Source organism: Podarcis raffonei, chromosome 16 (genome assembly GCF_027172205.1).
Source record: "Podarcis raffonei isolate rPodRaf1 chromosome 16, rPodRaf1.pri, whole genome shotgun sequence".
In the NCBI taxonomy this organism is placed as follows: Eukaryota; Metazoa; Chordata; class Lepidosauria; order Squamata; family Lacertidae; genus Podarcis; species Podarcis raffonei.
The window spans coordinates 30,961,720-30,981,246 of NC_070617.1; the positions used below are offsets into that span (position 1 = coordinate 30,961,720).

Here is a 19,527-nt window from a genome sequence, read left to right on the forward strand (position 1 = left end):
AGAGAGCGGGGGGACCAGCATGAATAAGCAGCATGCATAAACAGTGGAGATGGAGATGCTATGGTAGCATCCTGGCAGATGGGTCACTGTTACTTGCCACATGGCAGAGGGGCGAAGCGTTGGGGAGGGCAGGGCAGGGCAAACACACTTGGGGAGCTGATCTAGCCAGGGCACTTGCACTGCGACAACCTCTCCCACCAGGGAGGGGCCTGACGGGCTGCATAAAGGACTGCTGCCGCTGTTGCTGGACAGAGAGGGATCCTTTTTTGTGTTTTTTTTTTTAAATAAAAAATTGCTGTTATTTTTTACCTATGTCATTTTAAATTGTGATATTAATGCTGTAGTCTTAGTTTTAGATTTTGATTTATGTGGAAATTGTTTTCCATTTGCTTGTGCATTTTTTTCGTGTGGTTTATTTATTGTTTATGACTTTTGTGATTATGTTGAGGCATCTGATCATAGCCTGCATTTTAATCAAGGCTTATATTTTGATCAGATTCCTGTATTCTAAAAATGAGCTTAAATTCACAAATGTTTCTTTCGAGACAGGAAACCAGCAGGCAAGGTCTTTGTCAGAGGCCCCTTTGGTTTATTGCGGTCATAAAACAGGCTGGGAGCAAAAGGTCACACTGACCATACAAATTATAGAATACAATCAAGGTTGCAAAAACACAATTAAATAGTAATAATTATTGTGCCTCCCATTAAACTTGAGCCACATCTTCCTAAGGTTAAAAGGGCAAGAGCTAATACAAACAGCAGCTGGCTAGGGAAGAGGCTTCTCTCTGAAGCTGCTTTTGAAGCTTCAGAGAATTTAGAGAACTTAGAGAACCTAGCTTTTACTAAGTTCCTTTTTACTTAGACAAGATCTTTGCTTCTAAAAATCTATATATGTTATGTATGAAATATTGGCTTAAATGTAATTATGCAAAGGATTTAGAAAGTAAGAAATCATAGAATCATAGAATCATAGAAGAGTTGGAATAGACCACGAGGGCCATTGAGTCCAGACCCCTGCCAAGCAAGAAAAACACCATCAGAGCACTCCTGACATATGGTTGTCGAGCCTTTGCTTGATGACCTCCAAAGAAGGAGATCTTTCATTGATAATGTGTGGGAAGGTGAACAAAAAGATCTGTTCAGATAAAATTAGCCACCATCTGTTTTGGAGTGAATAGGGCAATAGGGCAAAAGATGAAATGTTAGTTAAGGCGCCTAGTCTAGGGCAAAAGGTTATTTGGTAATTAAGGTGCCTGGTCGAGGTAAATGTAAGATATATGACTACTTATTTGCCAATTATAAATAGAAGGAAATATAGCTCTTTGTCTCCCATAAAAGGTAATAGGAAATGGGTGTATCTTTTATGATTGGTTCTAGCAAACAGCCAATAGGAATTTTAACCAGGCTGATTGGACAGAGGCAGCCAAAGGAGGAGCAAGGGGGCTGAGCTGAGGGAATATAAGTGCTGGCCATAAGGGCAGGAAGCCAGGCCAGAGCTTGGTAACCATATACCACTGTGCCTCTCATTTATTTGTCTGACAAATAAATTATTATTTTAATTTCTCTATTGCTGCGTTGAATATTTCATTCCAGCTAAGCGTTAACCACAAGCAGGGTGCTACAATGTAAATCTTGTCATGTTGTAAGCTGCCTTGAGCAGTGTTTTTAACTGGAAAGGCGGCTTACAAATAAAATGAAGATGTTGCAGAATGAAACACAAGCTTGCAATTCTAGGATGCTTCACAAAAATACCATCTCACCAGTTAGGAATGGGTTCTAGTGTTATGAGAGAGGGAGACAAACTTTTCACTTTCCATGCCATGCATAATTTTAAATACTTCTACTGTGTCAACTCTTATTCTCCTTTTCTCTAAACCAGGGTTTCCCAAACTTGGGTCTCCAGCTGTTTTTGGACTACAACTCCCATCATCCCTAGCTAGCAGGACCAGTGGTCAGGGATGATGGGAATTGTAGTCCCAAAGCAGCTGCAGGCCTAAGTTTGGAGAACCCTGCACGAAACTAATAAGTCCCAAACGTTGCAACCCTGTCCTCATAGAGGGGGTTGCTCCATCCCCTTGTCACTGGGGTAAAAGGTAAAGAGACCCCTGACTATTAGGTCCAGTCGTGGCTGACTCTGGAGTTGCGGCACTCATCTCGCTTTATTGGCCGAGGAAGCCGGCGTACAGCTTCCAGGTCATGTGGCCAGCATGACTAAGCCACTTCTGGAGAACCAGAGCAGCGCACGGAAACACTGTTTACCTTCCCGCCGGAGCGGTACTTATTTATCTACCTGCACTTTGACGTGCTTTCGAACTGCTAGGTTGGCAGGAGCTGGGACTGAGCAATGGGAGCTCACCCCGTTGTGGGGATTCGAACCGCTGACCTTCTGATCAGCAAGTCCTAGGCTCTGTGGTTTAACCCACAGTGCCACCCGGGTCCCTGTCACTGGGGTGGGGGGGTGCAAAAACAAAAAACCTGCAATGCACCCTAAAAGCAAACCCCGTGCAACATTCCTGCTGAAATAATTTTATCCACTTACATTTCCCCTCTACAGAAAAGAGGGCTCTTCTGGTGGAATGTTCTCTTGTCTGCGCTTTGCAGAGGAGGCATTTTCCTACCCTGCTTAAACATTATCTTGATCATACATATTAGTTTTTGCAGAGATGTGCCAAAGGGCTTTTTCCCTCACACACACACACACCCTTTCCTTTTTTTCTTTTTCGCACACCATTCGGGACATCTTCTTTTGATTTCTTCGCAAACTTGCCGTCCCAATTGGCAGAAGATTTCCAGCTCGACACATTTTCAAATCAGCTATTGTAAACATGAAACACTGGCTTCTGTAATAAGGTTTATTCTTTTCAAAGAAGATTACGGTTACTCTGCATGGTTGAGAAAGGAGAAGACGCCGTATTAAGTTCTCTGTGTGCAAACAATTAAATTTGCAGGCCCCATGGCCAGGGGCTTGTTCGCAGAATTAATTTCCAAGGTTTGGAGCTTTTTAAAGAAATAAATAAAAATGGGCGGGGGGCTCAGAACAATGACAACCACTTATTTTTTGAAATCTAACCTGGATTATTTTCCCCTCCCTGGAGGATAATTTGACACCTCCCAGGATTCTTTTGGGGAAGCCATGGCTGCTTAAAGTGGTATTATAGTATTTTAAATGTATTATGTGGAAGTGGATACAGGAGAACCTTTGCCATTTTCTTTGGGGAGGGGGATGTTATGTACTGAAGTTCTCACCCTGGGCCAGCAGGGGAATACTGTAGATAGTTATGCAAATAAGGGATTGAAAGTGACGTTCAGTGATTGGATAGTTTTAGAAAATTGTTACAGTTACGTTGTCCTGGAGCTCTATATAAGCAGGCTGACTGAACCCTTCAGTTCAGTTCTGTTCTGGCCTGTGAATAAACAAGAGCTGTTTGAAGAATCGCTGTGTCATTTGATATGTTCACCCACAACTTAACAGGGGACATGGTTTGTTGTTAGGAGAACACTTGTTCCTCTCCTACAGCTAGAGTTCCCAGAGTGGTTTAACAGTCGATTCCTCTTCACATGGAACTCTGAGAATTGTAGGTCTGGGAGGAGAATACAGTGGTACCTCAGGTTAAGAACTTAATTCATTCTGGAGGTCCATTCTTAACCTGAAACTGTTCTTAACCTGAGGCACCACTTTAGCTAATGGGGCCTCCCACTGCCGCCGCGCCGCCACCACACGATTTCTGTTCTCATCCTGAAGCAAAGTTCTTAACCTGAGGTACTATTTCTGGGTTAGTGGAGTCTGTAACCTGAAGCGTATGTAACCTGAGGTACCACTGTAGGGGCCGCCTAACAATTCTCAGCAAGCTTAAAAAATGACAGTTCCTAGGACTGTCAGGACTGTTAAGGTGGTATCTAGGGTGGCCTATCCTCTTTTGCCAACTGAGGCAAAACGGGAAGCTTTTGCCACCCCAACGCCAGCCCCCCACCAAGGTCCTGCATACTGGCAGACCCTCCAAGTGTCCCTATTTTCCAGGGATGTCCTTGATTTAGAGATTTATGATTTGATCCCGGAATGTCCCACTTTTCCTTAGGATGTCCCTATTTTCACTGAAGAAATGTTGGATGGTATGGAGTAATCAAACCCTCAAGCCATCTGAAGGTAATCCTATGTAGGGAAGGGTGTTTTTTAAAAACCATTTAAATGTTTTATTATGTTTTTATATGCCGTATTTTTCGCTCCATAAGACGCACATAGTTTTTAGAGGGGGCAAATGCCCAATGCAAAAATCCTGAGGATCCATGTGGACCCATGCTTTGTAACCACGTTTTTGTGCCTTTGTGGCCCCATGACACAGTGGATGCGTGTGTGTTTTTGGTGCAGGCTGTAGGCATGGACATGCTATGTGATCTGATGGTGAATTTGGGGTGACGCAGTGCAAAAATCCTGAGGATCCATGTGCTTTTACCTTCACCCTCCCAGGCAGCCTCCTTTATCTCTGGAGTCCCTTATCTCCCTCCCGATCGCTGTTATAACTGTTGGAAGCTGCCCAGACTGCTGGGGCAACCCAAAAAGATGTGTGGGATACAAATAGTAAAATTTATCATTATGGAATGGGACGTCTCAGTTTTCATTAGGGAAAGTTGGAGGGTATGAACTGGGATCATGCAGCTGTGGCTTCCAGGTTCTGGTGAGTTCTAGCGAGAGGTCCACAAGATCTCGCCGGAAGCCACAGCCTCTCCTTCTTGCTTCTCTGGTGGCAGTGGTGGGAGAAGTGAGGAGAAGTGATGGCTGTGGTGAGACCTCACAATCTTTGTGAGATCTCACGAGAGTTCTGCAAGTTCTCGTAAGATCTCACCAGAAGCCACCGCTTCTCCGGTGGCAGTAGGGTGGGTGAAGCACCTTTAAGGGTGCCACCCTCACGAGATTTCGCAGCCCAAGGCAGCCTCCTCAGTCCACCTCATGGGCAGGCCGGCCCTGAGTGGTATCATAGTGCTTTAAATGAATGGTGTGAATGTTGTCTAACTCTGACAGCAAGTTGGTTATGCAGCCATTCCTTGGGGGTGGGGTGGGGGGGAGATATAAAATACAGGAATCTTCCTCACCACATCCAATGGAAGCTCACACATCCCAAGTTGCAAGTGGTCAGGCAAGAAATCTGCTCCCAATGCAGTAGCCTCTTTGGAAACTAAAGATACAAAGCCCAGTTGTTAAAAATATATATATGCTGTGTAAACCCGCAGGTAGGGCGAGCTGGAATCAATTCTTTGCAGAAATGGAGTTTCTGGCCTACAGGATTAGGGATTTGTCTGGCAGAGAATACCAGACCCCGTGGCCACAGTACTGCAGCATTTTCAAATAATCCACACAAATTACATTGCGGTAAGTACCCGATGACGGAAAAGCTCGCTAAAAGCCCCTAACTTCTGCTTGCCTGTCCGAGCCACATAATAGAAGCCGCACGTCCTGTATCTCTGATGGGGAACATTCGTTCTGCGCCGAGCCTTATCGCTCACGATAAAATAAGACCTTTCGCTGCCTTGCCGAATCACAACGTATTACTTCCCTTATCAGACCTGCCCTCATTCTTCTCCACACTGAGGATGAGAGAATGGTCTGCTGAAATAACGTTGCCCCCCCCCCCCGAGTCCCAAGAGATCACATGCAAGTCACAGTTTGGGGGGGGGCCAGGAAGAGCAGGGGAGAAAGCACAGTAAAATAATAAGAAGAAAACGGATTGCTGCTGGTTGCAGCTCAGTTTCAAGATGTGCCTAAATAAATACTGTGAGATTGCTGAGGCCAAGGCAGCTCCTACAACAACTCTAGATTTGGGGGCAGAAAGCGACGAAGCTGAATGCTGCCAGATTCAGGTCAAGTTCTTTATGCAGTTATACTGCGGAACTCACTCCCACAAGGCAGGGCTGGTTACCAACTTGGATTGCTTTAAAAGAGGACTGGACAAATTCATGGAGGATGGGCTACACTGGGCAACAATTTTTTACTTTTTGAATGTTGTCTAGATTTCTACAACTGATTTAGGGTATTTTTGCACTGCTGAATCAGGAAATGGCATCCGTTTCTCTCCATCAGGTCAGGTTTTTGTGGTATGTTGATTTGAAAAAAATCAGATCTTATGACAAAATCGATTACATTTTTGTGGCATTATCAGCTGATTTTTGTCAACACATATCATCCTAAATATGTTTTTAAGAGAAAAAAATGTTTTTTCCAACAACTGATGCCTTTTCGACATAATCACCCAGAACTATCGGACCTGAATACTTCTTGTCATTAAAATAATCATTTCCAATCAAAACAATTATCCGACATGGCATTTTACCCCCACCAACTTCTTCTAAAATGCTCCACACAAGCGTACATGTGAACAAAAACGTAAAAAAACGACATGTGGCCATAGCTCAAAAACTTGACCTGATTGAGCAAAACCAATGTGATTTCTGCATTCAGCGCATCAGATTTGTCCTAAATCATCTGAAAAAACGCAGACAACAAATTTGTTGTTGACCAGTGCAATGGCTGCCTGCCATGGTGGCAATCTTCTGCCTCCATGGTCAGAGGCAGAAAGGCTTGCAGCTGCTGGAGGTCACAGGAGGGGAAAGAGCTCTTTTGCTCAGGTCCTGCTTGCAGGTTTCTCTCTGGAACATCTGCTTGGCCACTGTGAGAACAGGATTCTGGACACTTAGTGAAATATACTCGGAGTCGAGAGTGGATTTCATGCTCTTTATTCAGCTCATAGTGGTGAGGAGGAATGGAAGTTCCCCCAGAATGTCTGCTTTATATACATTATTGTCAGAGGCTCAGGAGCAGAAGAGCAGGGGAGAGAGCAAATAGAGCGCGGAGGAGAGGAATCAGAGGGGAGCGTAGGGGAATATGACAGTGGACCGAGAGATTCCATGAGCTTCTCCAGCGAATCAGAAGATTCCCAGGAGGGGGCGCCTATGGTAAGGGCAAGGGGGGTCCCAGGGGGGACGATCCATAAACAAGGAACCAGAGGGGAGTCCCAAAGGAGTAGCGGAGGAGTAGGGCCAGTTCCCCCACCAGAGCACAGTGGGGGGGAAGAGTCACGTGAGTCAGGACCAGCTTCTCCTCCATCGGGGAGTGGGGAGACGGAGGGAAGGCCAGGTCCAGCTAGCCTCCCCGAAAGGGGGAGCAGTGACACAAGTGTAACGGTCAGAAGGAAAGTGGGAGGCTGCGCGCGCGCGCGCCAAGTTCAAATGTGGAGGAGCGCGGGACAGCAGAAAACCCGGATTGGGAGCCAGGTCCTAAAGCCCGAAAGAGGGGGGGGAAGAGTCGGGAGAATCAGCGTCAGAAGAATCTCGGAGGGCTGAGACTCCGACTAGCAGAAGGACCCAGAGAAAGAAGGAACAGAGGAAGAGGTGGAGTAAGGCTAGAATCTTAAGCTGGTGTCAGGGGGGAGGAGATTCAGATGGGACTTCTACGGTCTGATGGATAGATGTAGCGTTGCGCACTGCGCGTCTGGAAATGAGACTGAACTTCAATAAAGACCTTTTAACTTGAGCAAGAAGCAGCGTTGGTCTTGTGTGAGCTGGGACCTTGGGCAGCGTTGACAATTATTTATACAATGGGCCCCACATGATTGGCTAATTCTGGGATTCTCCTGTAGGCCAATCAGGTCGCGGATTCACTTCCACCTGGAGCTGGATTGGGTGGCTCCTGTGGACCAATCAGACTGCTGCATTCTGGAGCCTATTGTTCTAGGACCAATCAGGCTGCTGCATTCTGAATCCTATTGTTCTAGGATCAATCAGACTGCTGCCTTTTGGATCCTATTCAACTCAACTCAGCTCTATTCAACTATTCAACTCAGTACATAACAGTTAGTATTCGTACTGCATGCATTAGAAAATGCATTTTACAAAGCATGAAGTGCATTGGGGAAAAGAAAACCTACATAATGTAATGCAACAGCTGCAAAATCTTGTGGCCACAGAAGGTCACAGAAACGCTGAACCGTTGCTCTGTTAATGGGTTAACTCCCTTTAAAAGTATGTGTGTGTGTTAGATAAGGAGGGGTGGAGGTTGGCGTTTGGATGGTTGTTTTGCCATTGTTTTGTTGAGCGTGGAGACTCCGAGAACACGCTACCCATAGGAGTTGATGAGGACAAAGGTATAATTTAAGGACTGCTTCAAAGGAGTTTTCGAAGGAAGAAGAACCCTCTCTTGGGCTCAAGAGAGTGAAATGAATTGCGCTGCTCTTAGGATGATATGGGGGACGCGGGTGGCGCTGTGGGGTAAACCACAGAGCCTAGGACTTGCTGATCAGAAGGTCGCGGGTTCAAATCCCCGCGACGGGGTGAGCTCCCATTGCTCGGTCCCTGCTCCTGCCAACCTAGCAGTTCTAAAGCACGTCAAAGTGCAAGTAGATAAATAGGTACCGCTCCGGCGGGAAGGTAAACGGCGTTTCCGTGCACTGCTCTGGTTTCTCCAGAAGCGGCTTAGTCATGCTGGCCACATGACCCAGAAGCTGTACGCCGGCTCCCTCGGCCAGTAAAGCAAGATGAGCGCTGCAACCCCAGAGTGGTTCACGACTGGACCTAATGGTCAGGGGTCCCTTGACCTTTACCTAGGATGATACTGCTGGCCACCCTGCAAGTAAAGAGTCATCTTCAAAGTCTTGTGTATGGAGTCTACTTCAAGGGTGAAACAGCTGTATCACTCTGCATGAGTCACAAAAATAGCCAACATGGACTTGATGGGCCATGGGCCTGATCCAGCTAATCTGGTCTTATGCGCTTGGTGCAAAATGTGGCACCCTTCTCCAGATCTGCTGTTTATTTTTTAAAAAGCCATTAATGCCTTTCCTGACAGAATGACTAGTGTCTTCGTTCGTTTGGCCCCAATCCCTACAGCACATGTTCAGAGCACAAAATGAATTCATTAATCAAGATTCAAAGCCGCTGCAGCCACCCCTTTCAACAGGGGAAAGGGCAAACTCTGACGCGATTCTGTCACTGCAGAGAAGCCTGATAACCATTTAACATTAAAATGTTATCCATGCAGGTCAAATTATGGGCCAGCCATTCCATTTCTGAATCTTAAAAAAAGGGGGGCGAGGAAGGAAATGTGCATATTTCTGGGAAATTAGCTTCTCTGACAAATTACTACTGAAAAATAAATGGATTTCACTCTCTTTTTTTTAAAAAAAGGAAGAACCTTTTTAAAGAAATGTCTGCAAAATAATCCAGGACCTGAAGCAATCAATCCATACAAGTTAAAGGAACATCTTATATACTAAATGCAAACTCAGTCCTCTGAGTGCTGGTCCTGATGTAGCCAAAATATCATCAAGAGGGAGGCACCAGCACACTTGGGGAAACAAAAATAACTTGGGGTGGGGGATGAAACTGTGGGGAGGGGCAGCAGAAATCTAAAAGCACTGAGCATGCCCAGTGAGTGTCAAATGTTGGGTGAATAATATGGGGACAGGCAGGGAAGAGGCATAGAAGAGGCTCTGGCTGGCTGCCTTGGGACAATGAGAAGGAGTGCTAAGAACCTAAGACACAGTTTGCAAACTGCTTTGACGGTTGGTTTGTTTTTACCATAAAGCGGTATATAAATTTGATGAAATAAAATATAAAAAGAGCCCGCTGAATCCAGGCCAACGACCCCTCCAGTCCAGCATCCCTGCTCTCAAAGGGACCAACCTGATCATAGCTGTCAACTTTCCCCTTTTTTAAAGGGAAATTCCCTTATTCCAAATAGGATTCCTCGCAAGAAAAGGGAAAAGTTGGCAGCTATGAACCTGATGCCTACAGGAAACCTGCAAGCAAGAGCTGAGACCATCTTGAGCTCCTTGGAAGAAAGGTGGGATAGAAATGTAATAGCAAACAAACAAATAAACATGCTTTTTAAGTAGAGATCCTTGCCTCAGCCCAAAACTGTGCTGGAAGCGTTTTCATTGCTGATAGTTTTTAGATATTTTTTGCACTCTCTCTCTCCCTCTCTCTGTGTGTGTTTAGGCTCCTTTGGGTGGAAGGGTGAGATATACATCAATAAATGGCATGTCTCTCCCACATCGGTCTCTACAGCCACCGCAGGCGCTGCGAGTGTCCCAACAGCTTGATCTCACCCCTCAAAGGCGCACTCCTCTGTTGTTCCCTGAGACAAACGGATGCCAACAACAACAAGCAAATGATTAACCTCCTGCCAACCTAGCAGTTCGAAAGCACGCCAGTGCAAGTAGATAAGTAGGTACCATCAGAAAAAATAAAGAATAAATCAAAACAGGAATTTGTTTCAAAATGGGAGGTTTTCAAAGAATATTTGAAATATAAATATAGTAGTTTAAACTCTGTTGCAGCATTCGAGGAACTTCAGTAATAGTTGCAAGAGAGATATAAGAATTAAGATATATTAAGAAAATGTTTAATTACGATAAAAGTGTTTATTGACAATAAGAAATATGAAATCAAAATATGGAATAGATGGGAGGTTGGGTCTTTAATGTTAAGACCAATTTATGTTTTATCGTTTGTTAAGAAAATTCTGTGTCTATGGTTATCCCTGTGTGTAATTTGGTATTTGTGTTTTCTTTTTCTTTTCTTGCTGTATCAATTAAAAAAAAAAAAGATAAGTAGGTAGCACTGCGGTGGGAAGCTAAACGGCGTTTCCATGCGCTCTAGTTTCTGTCATGGTGTTCCATTATGCCAGAAGCGGTTTAGTCCTGCTGGTCACATGACCTGGAAAACTGTTTGCAAACAAAGGCCGGCTCCCTCGGCCTGAAATCGAGCTGAGTGCTGCAACCCCATAGGCGCCTTTGACTGGACTTAACCGGCCAGCGGTCCTTTACCTTTTTACCTTACCTAAACGATTAAAAAATCAAGGAATAAATTCAGACCAAGTGGTTGGCAGACTACGGTCCCTACTTCCGCGGCAAACTCTGCAGACTGGTGCTGAAGCAAGCAAAAGCTTTCCATAAAAATAAACATATCCCCACAGGTACAAACAGAGGTGCTGACCTGTAATGAGCTCCCGAACTTCCATGTCATTCGTCTTCCGCAGCAACCGGATCAAAGCCGGGATCCCATCGCAGTTCTTTATCGCCACCTTGTTCTCGTTATCCTTCCCATAGGATATGTTTCTGAGCGCCCCGCAAGCCTTGCGGTGCACCTCTGGCTTGGGGTGGTCCAAGAGGCCCACCAAAATGGGAATGCCTTTGAGGTGCCTCACGTCCTTCTTGATTTTGTCGTTCTCGTAGCACAGGTGCTGCAGATACGCTGCCGCGTTGGACTTGACCGGATCGATGGGGTGGCTGAGCATGGCAATGACTTCTGGGAGGTCGGGGTCCCGCCAGCGGGGGTCTTTGCGGATACTGTCAATGGAAGGCGAGCGCTTGCCCAGGCGGTCAATGCTGGCCATGCTCCCCCGTTCGGGTTGCGCCAAGGGCGCCGCATAGCTGCCGTGCAGATAGGGGATCCTCTCGTCGACAATCTCGGTCTCAATCGGGTCATCGTAACCCCTGCTAAGAGAAAGAGGGGAAGATATTAGAAGGTGTTCTGATATTAAAACAAGATTCGTGCCTTGCGTCATCCAGGAATGCTAAGCCAGACCCCACCCCATCCATATATTAAAGCAGCCTCTCTCAACCTGTGGGTCCCCAGATGTTGTTGAACTACAACTCCCATCACCCCTAGCTAGCAAGGCCAGAGCTCAGGGATGATGGGAGTTGTAGTCCAACATCATCTGGGGACCCACAGGTTGAGAACCGCTGTATTAGAGAGACCCTACCTAACCGCAGACTGTCTCACCAGAGTGGTGCATGCTCAAGTTATCTCCCGTATGGATGACTGCAATGCGCTCTACGTGGGGCTACCTTTGAAGGTGACCCGGAAACTACAATTAATCCAGAATGTGGCAGCTAGACTGGTGACTGGGAGTGGCTGCCGAGACCACATAACACCGGTCTTGAAATACCTACATTGGCTGCCAGTACGTTTCCGAGCACAATTCAAAGTGTTGGTGCTGACCTTTAAAGCCCTAATCGGCCTCGGCCCAGTATCCCTGAAGGAGCGTCTCCACTCCCATCGGTCAGCCCGGACACTGAGGTCCAGCTCCGAGGGCCTTCTGGCGGTTCCCTCCCTGTGAGAAGTGAGGTTACAGGGAACCAGGCAGAGGGCCTTCTCAGTGGTGGCACCCTCCCAGCAGATGTCAAACAGATAGACATTTGAAGGCAGGCCTATTTAGGGAAGTTTTTAATGTTTGATGTTTTATAGTGTTTTTAATATTCTGCTGGAAGCCGCCCAGAGTGACTGGGGAAACCCAGCCAGATGAGCGGGGTATAAATAATAAATTGTTACATCTGAGTTACTACAGATCAGAGATTTAAGCACAACATTCTAAAACTGGCCAGCAGAGTTACACAAAGACTTGTTTAAAGATGACCCATCATATTTTACAGGACAGGAAGGCCGAAGCCTATGAGCAATGAGAAGCAAGGCCAGCCATGGAAGTGTTAGTTGTTTATGTTTAATTTCTCTTGTTATTTTTACCGTATTTTTCGCTCTAGAGGACACACTTTTTCCCCTCCAAAAATTAAGGAGAAATGTGTGTGCGTCCTATGGAGCGAATGCAGGCTCCTTGGCTTCAGCGATAGCTTTCGCTGAAGCCTGGTGCACACCAACCCCTCTCGCTCTCCAGGCTTCAGGGATAGCCGCACGCAGCCCCTCCGGCAGGGAGAGGTTGTGCGCAGCCTGTACGTTGCTCTTCGGGGCTGGGGGGGGGGGAAATAAGATTTTTTTTCTTGATTTCCCCCTCTAAAAACTAGGTGCGCCCTATGGTCCGGTGCGCCTTATGGAGCGAAAAATACGGTAAATTATTGACAGTGGAGATTGGTGGAATTGGTGAAAAGCACCATAGGAGGGAAGAAGGCTCTTGTGTTTGTTTCCTGCTTACATGCTTCCCATTGGGGCATCTGGTTGGGGCACTGTGAGAACAGGGTGCTGGACTAGATGGGCCGTTGGCCTGATCCAGCGGGACTTCTGGGTGTTGTTGAACTACAAGTCCCATCAGCCCCACCAAGCATGATGAATGGTGAGGAATGATGGGACTTGTAGTTCAAGAACGCCTGGAGGGCCTAACCCCCTAATTAACCCCTGGGTCATATAATCCAATCAGGGACTGAACCAAATTAAGAGGTTAGACTCTCAGGGTGACTAATCCTCCAAATTAGCCTTTTTTGATGCCACAATTAATGCTTGTGTTATCAAACACTTCCACCGTACGATTATATTCAGCTGCTGGAGAAATCAATAAACAGAAATAGCCTGAAGAATTTGGGTAAGCATGGGAAAGCAAAAAAAGAAAAAAAAGGGGAGGAAAAAAACCAAGAGGCCCTTTTATTGACGCACTTATTGGAATATGTATAATTCATTAGTTTTTAGGGCTGCAATTTACACTGTCTCAACAGCCATTATGTCTGCTTTTATGCAGGAGAGCTGTTTCCATTCTGCAGCATAAAGGAAGATAATAATGTTACATTCACATCAATATTTTTCCTTGTAAGAAGCAGGGATAATGAGCGCCTAAACGCCACTCACAGGTGCAGGGGTTTCCCTTCTCCCTCTTTGCGCATGGTGCGAACAGATGTTTCGCACTCGCTCCCAATGCTGTTGCCCTTGGCCCCAGGCAGAAGGAACCAGAACAGCCAGAGCTTCTGCCCTGATGACCCCCAAACTGGGATGGAGACCTTTAGGCCCCCCAGTTTTCTTTTTCAAAGGTGGCTCTCCAGGACACCCTATCTGAGGCCTCGGCCTTGCCCGCACTCCAGCAGCTGCTACAAGCCACCCAAGGGAGGAGGCCGGCAGCGGTGTCCACGGAGAGGCCATGGGGAGGCAACCGGATGTCCCTTCGCAGCTGCCGCTCTCGCTTGGGAGAAGCACCGGCTCATTCTCCTCCCCGAGCTCAGCAGCGGCGGCACTGGTAGGGGAAATAGGGACATTCCAGGATCAGTTCAGATGCCAGGATGGCTTTTGTAATTCCAGGACTGTCCCTGGAAAATCAGGACACTTGCAGGGTATGCCACTGGTTTGAGCCCCTTAGAGAATCAACCAGAAGGCGGGCCAGTTGATGCAGGCTATAAGGTAAAAAGGTAAAGGACCCCTGGATGTTTAAGTCCAGTCAAAGGCGACTATGGGGTTGCGGTGCTCAGCTCGCTTTCAGGCTGAGGGAGCCGGTGTTTGTCCACAGACAGCTTTCCGGGTCATGTGGCCAGCAGGACTAAACCACTTCTGGCGCAATGGGACATCGTGACGGAAGCCAGAGCGCATAAAAACGCTGTTTGCCTTCCCGCCACATCTACTTGCAGTGGTGTGCTTTTAAACTGATAGGTTGGCAGGAGCTGGGACAGAGCAACAGGAGCTCACCCCGTCAAGGGGATTCGAACCGCCGACCTTCTGATCGGCAAGCCCAAGAGGCTCAGTGGTTTAGACCACAGCGCCACCCATATCCCTCCAATGCAGGCTACTGTCATACCTCAGGATGAATACGCTTCAGCTTAAATATTTTCGGGTTGCGCTCCATGGCGACCCGGAAGTAACGGAGCGTGTTACTTCTGGGTTTCGCCGCTCGTGCATGCACAGATGCTCAAAATGACGTCACGTGCATGCGTGGAAGCGGCGAAACGCGACCCGCGCAGACGCGCAGTCGCGTCTTACATTTGCTTCAGGATGTGAACGGGGCTCTGGAATGGATCCTGTTCACATCCCGAGGTACCACTGTATACCCAAGACCTAAGTCCTGTTACGGTTGTAATCAATAAAGTTGTGGCTTAGTTTGAACCAAAATAATGCCATTGCGAGTGGTTCCTGGATCTCGTATACTGTGCGGGGCAGTGGGCTCCATGGTGCCTGGGCACCCAAATAGTTCTCCAGGGTTTCAGGCATTGGGCATCTGCAGGGCAGCCCTAAATAGAGATCCCAGGGAGACTTCCCCATGCAAGACGGCTGCTCTGGCTGTGACATTCCAGGCAGGGAACATCTGCACACTTCCCCCTAATGTATGCCTTTCAGTCCACATTAAATGGCTGGAGAATAGCCTTGCAAAATTTGGAGAAATGTAAATTTCGAAGGAGGGCTGTGCATAGTGTTTCAAGGAATTGGGTAAGAGTCATCTTTCAGTGCAAACCAAATCATATTTCTCCCACTTCCCTACATGCAAACTATGAGCTACACTGCTTTCCCATCCTCTGGTTAACTTCTGAACCTGGGAGGCACCCAAACTAAAGTCTGATGAGAAGTCACATTCAAGGTTCAGCACATTACGCAATGCTGAGGTTAAGGCACTCTTCACATGCTCAGAGGCACTGCCTATTTGTTCACATCTTTCAGAATCCTTGGTGTTCAGGGAATGATTCTGGGGCTCTGTGGGCATTCCCATCCCACTTCATTTCTTCTACAAAATGTATATGCTGCTCCCTAGAACAACAGAACTCTAAGCAGTTTGCAATAGCCAGTCCAAAAGATTAATCAAAGCTGCAAATAAAAAACCCAAAATGCTAAAAACAAGCGACATAAAAATAAGTTAAAATACAACCAGTAATTTGAAGACAGATGTCAAAAAAACCAACAACCCTACAAGCTAAAATGACATGCCTAGGTAGGGTTGCCAGAACAAAAAAACCCCACATTTTTTTAAAAGCAGGATGCTAATATCAATGGGCCGAGATTTCCAAAATATAGGTGCTGTTATAATAAAGGATTGCTTTCTTGCAAGTGCAGAAGGAACATTATGTGGCACTTGTAGAAGTGTCTTTTCCACAGTTCTATGGAAAACAAACAAACAAACAAACAAACAAACAAACAAACAACACACACACATTCTCTCTAACCCCTGTTTTTATACCTACCGATATCTTCTTTTGCCTATCCAGACACAGCCTGGAGGAATCCGATAAGCTCGCAGGTTGGTTGTCATTGTCAAAAGAGAAGCAGCGTATTGACAAGAGAAACCATAGTCTTTGGAGTCAGAGGGACACTGGCTTGGAGTTCCTATAACTCACTCCACCACTATTAAACTGTGTCTAAGGCCTTCTTTGTTCGGACTTTGTCCCTTTCCAACCAAAGCCTCCCGTCAATGAGCCCATTATTGCAAAACAAACAGGATTACAGACCCTGCCGCCATCCCATTAGCTCTTACAGCCACTAGCCTTCACAATGAGATTAACACTTTGGAAGCCTTTCCCAGAAAGCTACAGCACACAAGGAGCAACCCGTAAGGATGCTCTCTGCTTCGAACAGCTTCCCCTTTCCAGATGCACAAATAGAATGAGAGTGGTCCACATGGAAAGGGGCCAGATGCTTTTAATGTGCATTTATGCGGGGTAACAGATGGATGGGTTATAAGCAGGCAACAACCCTCACCCGCTGCTTCCTGTGGTAGCGCTTTCTTGCATTTCTTTTGGATTGATCTAAGTAGCGATGATGCTGGTTCGGTATGCAAACTTCCCTCCCACTTGCATAATGCTTGCTTGCTTTACAAAGTGTGCATCTTTTCCACCTGAAAGCCCCTTTCTAGCTTGGTGCCTCACGGAGGCCACAACAGCAGAATCCTAGGCTGCAGGGACACAAGGAAATGCATTTTCCCAATGCACCTGTTGTAAACAAAAATCTGCCCTTTTCCCTTATGGGGTATCCAAGAGCCCATATAGAGTCCTTACATAGGTTCCCTATTGGTAGGAGAAAATAACAGAGGCCAACCAGAGAATATTGAGAAGCAAAGCGGCTAGTAAGCTTGATCTTTATTGATCTGTTGCAACAGGGGGCTCCCCTCACACGCAGGAAAGGAGGAGGAACCCAGAACAATGGTGCGCAAGGCCTTATAAAGACTTTTGAAATTCCCATTCTCTAGATCAAGACCACCCCCAGAAACATCATACGTACATCACAGAAGGGGTGTAACCTAAGACCACCCCTCAGATACATCACACCTACATCACAGAAAAGGCGGTCTAAAACAGAAATTTGAATGTTGTTTTTCTCCTGTTGTTGTTTATCTGTTGTTTATATAAGAAGGTAGGTTTATGCTATAAAGGAGGCCTAATGTTATGGCTCTTGGAGCTCCAAATCGAATACAGTTTAATGTGTCTCTGGAGCATCCTGAAGAATTGCTGTGATTGGTGGCCTTCAGGATTCCTGATGAAAATGCAGATTGAGAAAGCTCACGTGATCAAAGTTACGAAGGGGGCACAGAACAAATATCTTGAATTTGTTGGCTCAGCTGGGCAATTCCAGAAGTAAACAAATGAAGATGATTCAGTGCCTTTGCTGTTGTTAGAAGGAAAGGTAGATTAATGATGGAGATGGAGGGTGGGAGGAGAGAGAGAGAATGGGAATCGGAAAAAGAAACAAATGAAAATATCCCCACAGGAGGAGGGCAGGGTGGGGAGAAGCCCAAACAGCAGCTATTCACTCAAGACAAACGAAAAGAGGGATGGCTTGTTTATTTTTAGCTCTGTGGGTGGAAGATGAGGAATATTCAGAGCAAGATGGATGGGCCACAAGGCTGAACAAATGGGCATTCTTGGGAAGGCAGGAGTGAGGGAGAGGATGAAGGATTCCTGGCAAAGCTAGCAGAAAGATCTAAGAAATATGACCACAGGAAAGACATCCCTATAAAAGCACAGAGTGAGTTTGACAGAAGGCAGGAGGGAGGGAAAGGCGCCGCTGACTGATGGAGAAGGAAACAGGAGAAAACATGGAGAAGGAAGTGCAAAGACAGTCTAGGGGGAAAGGTGATGGCATCCTCCCTGGTCCAGGAATGGGGGGCCACATTCTCTTCTGCACAACCTTCTAGGGGCCGCATGGCAGTCATAGGTGGCGCCACAGGCCAAAGTGGGTTGACCAACATAGCAAACCCTCCAACATTTCTCGGATGAAAATAGGGATGTCCTAGTCCATAATTGAAGGGACGCGGGTGGTGCTGTGGTCTAAACCACAGAGCCTAGGGCTTGCCGATCAGAAGGTCGGTGGTTTGAATCCCCGTGACGAGGTGGCTTATGAGTTCTTTGTAAGATTAAAACACAGAAAGAAAGAAAGAAAGAAAGAAAGAAAGAAAGAAAGAAAGAAAGAAAAGAACTCACAAGATGAGAACTGTCATGGGACAGAATGATTTTATTTATTTTTGCTATTTTTCTAAATTACAATTCTTAGAGACCCCAAAAATGGTTAACATTATAAATGATCTCCCATTATTTTTCATTCCTTTTCTTAAAAAAGAAGTTCATTCTTGCTCGAAACCTTTGAAACTTTTTTCTTCTTGGTTTACCCATTAAATCAAAGATATCTTGTTCAGTGTTGCAAAATCCTCCATTTTGATTTGCCATATTTAATATTCTATATTATTTTAATGAATGTTGACTGTTATTTTATTTGCATATGGTATATTGTATTATGCATGTTGTCTGATTTATATGATGTTAGCCGCTCTGAGCCCGGCTTTGGCTGGGGAGGGTGGGATACAAATAATTTATTATTATTATTATTATTATTATTATTATTATTATTAATGTGAGTGTGTGTCGTTGTCTTGGAAGATGTTCAATAGCCTTATCCCCCTCGAATTTGCCCAGTCCTCTTTGACGCCACCCCAGTAGATGGCCATCCCTGCCAGGATCCTGTGGCAGTGAGTTCCATAGTTTAACAATACTCTGCTGGAAGAAGTGCTTCCTTTTGCCTGCATTGCATCTTCCAACATTCGGCGCCATTGGATTTCCACAAGTTCTAGTGCTATAAAAGAGGGAGAAAGACTTTCCCCCATTCACTTTCTCCATACCGTGTCCCGGAAAACAGGATACCGGACTCGGCAGCCCTTTCGTCTGGCTGAGCAGGGCTCTTATCATCATCTGCTGTTACGGCTTGACAAAAATTAGCACAAGACGTATGGACGCACATTGGTGTGCAGACAGACGGAAAATCTGCTTCTTGTGCATTTGAAGGCGCTCTCGGAAGAAGCCGTTCCGTTTCGCCGCCACCCCGCTTTCCAATCTATATTCAAATGTGAGTGTTCTGAAATTGGGTCAGCAGTGAGAGGAGAGAGGGAGAGAGAGAGGAGCAAATAGCCAGCTACCTGTCCAATCAGATATGCAAGGAACCAGGCAACTGACAATTAGCAAAGGGATTACAGGTTTAACCCATCTGCTGGAATCGCCGGCAGGTACGCGGAGAACACTGTAGCGCCGGTCCAGGAAGAAAAAGGCCGACTGCTACAAGGAGCCATCAGGAAATCAACCTCCCTCCCTCTTTCCTTTTTGAGCTCTGGTTTCTACACTTGTTGCTGCAGCTCTTATAAGTCAACATGAATATGCCACAGACCCACCAAGTGCCCCTATTTTCCAGGGACAGTCCTGAATTTACAGAAGCTGTTCAGTTTCTGATTTGATCCCAGAGTGTCCACTTTTCCTTTGTTGTTTAGTCGTATTAGTCGTGTTTGACTTTCCGTGATCCCATGAATCAGAGCATGCCTTAGAAACTCTCACTTTCTTCTCAAAGCTTCTCTTTTTTTATGTCCAT

At 46.1% G+C, this 19,527-nt stretch overlaps 1 protein-coding gene across 14 annotated transcripts in view; it reads right to left on the reverse strand.

Annotated features, from left to right (window-relative positions):
* Nucleotides 1–19,527, reverse strand: part of ARVCF (ARVCF delta catenin family member) — a 606,803-nt gene that overhangs the window by 131,370 nt on the left and 455,906 nt on the right. For 11 of the 14 annotated variants that reach the window (XM_053369463.1, XM_053369462.1, XM_053369469.1 and 8 more), the window contains one exon: nt 10,984–11,486. In XM_053369463.1, the coding sequence (XP_053225438.1) occupies nt 10,984–11,486 (503 nt within the window). The remainder of the gene's footprint in view (nt 1–10,983; nt 11,487–19,527) is intronic. The other 3 variants (XM_053369461.1, XM_053369458.1, XM_053369456.1) reach the window with 1 other exon arrangement.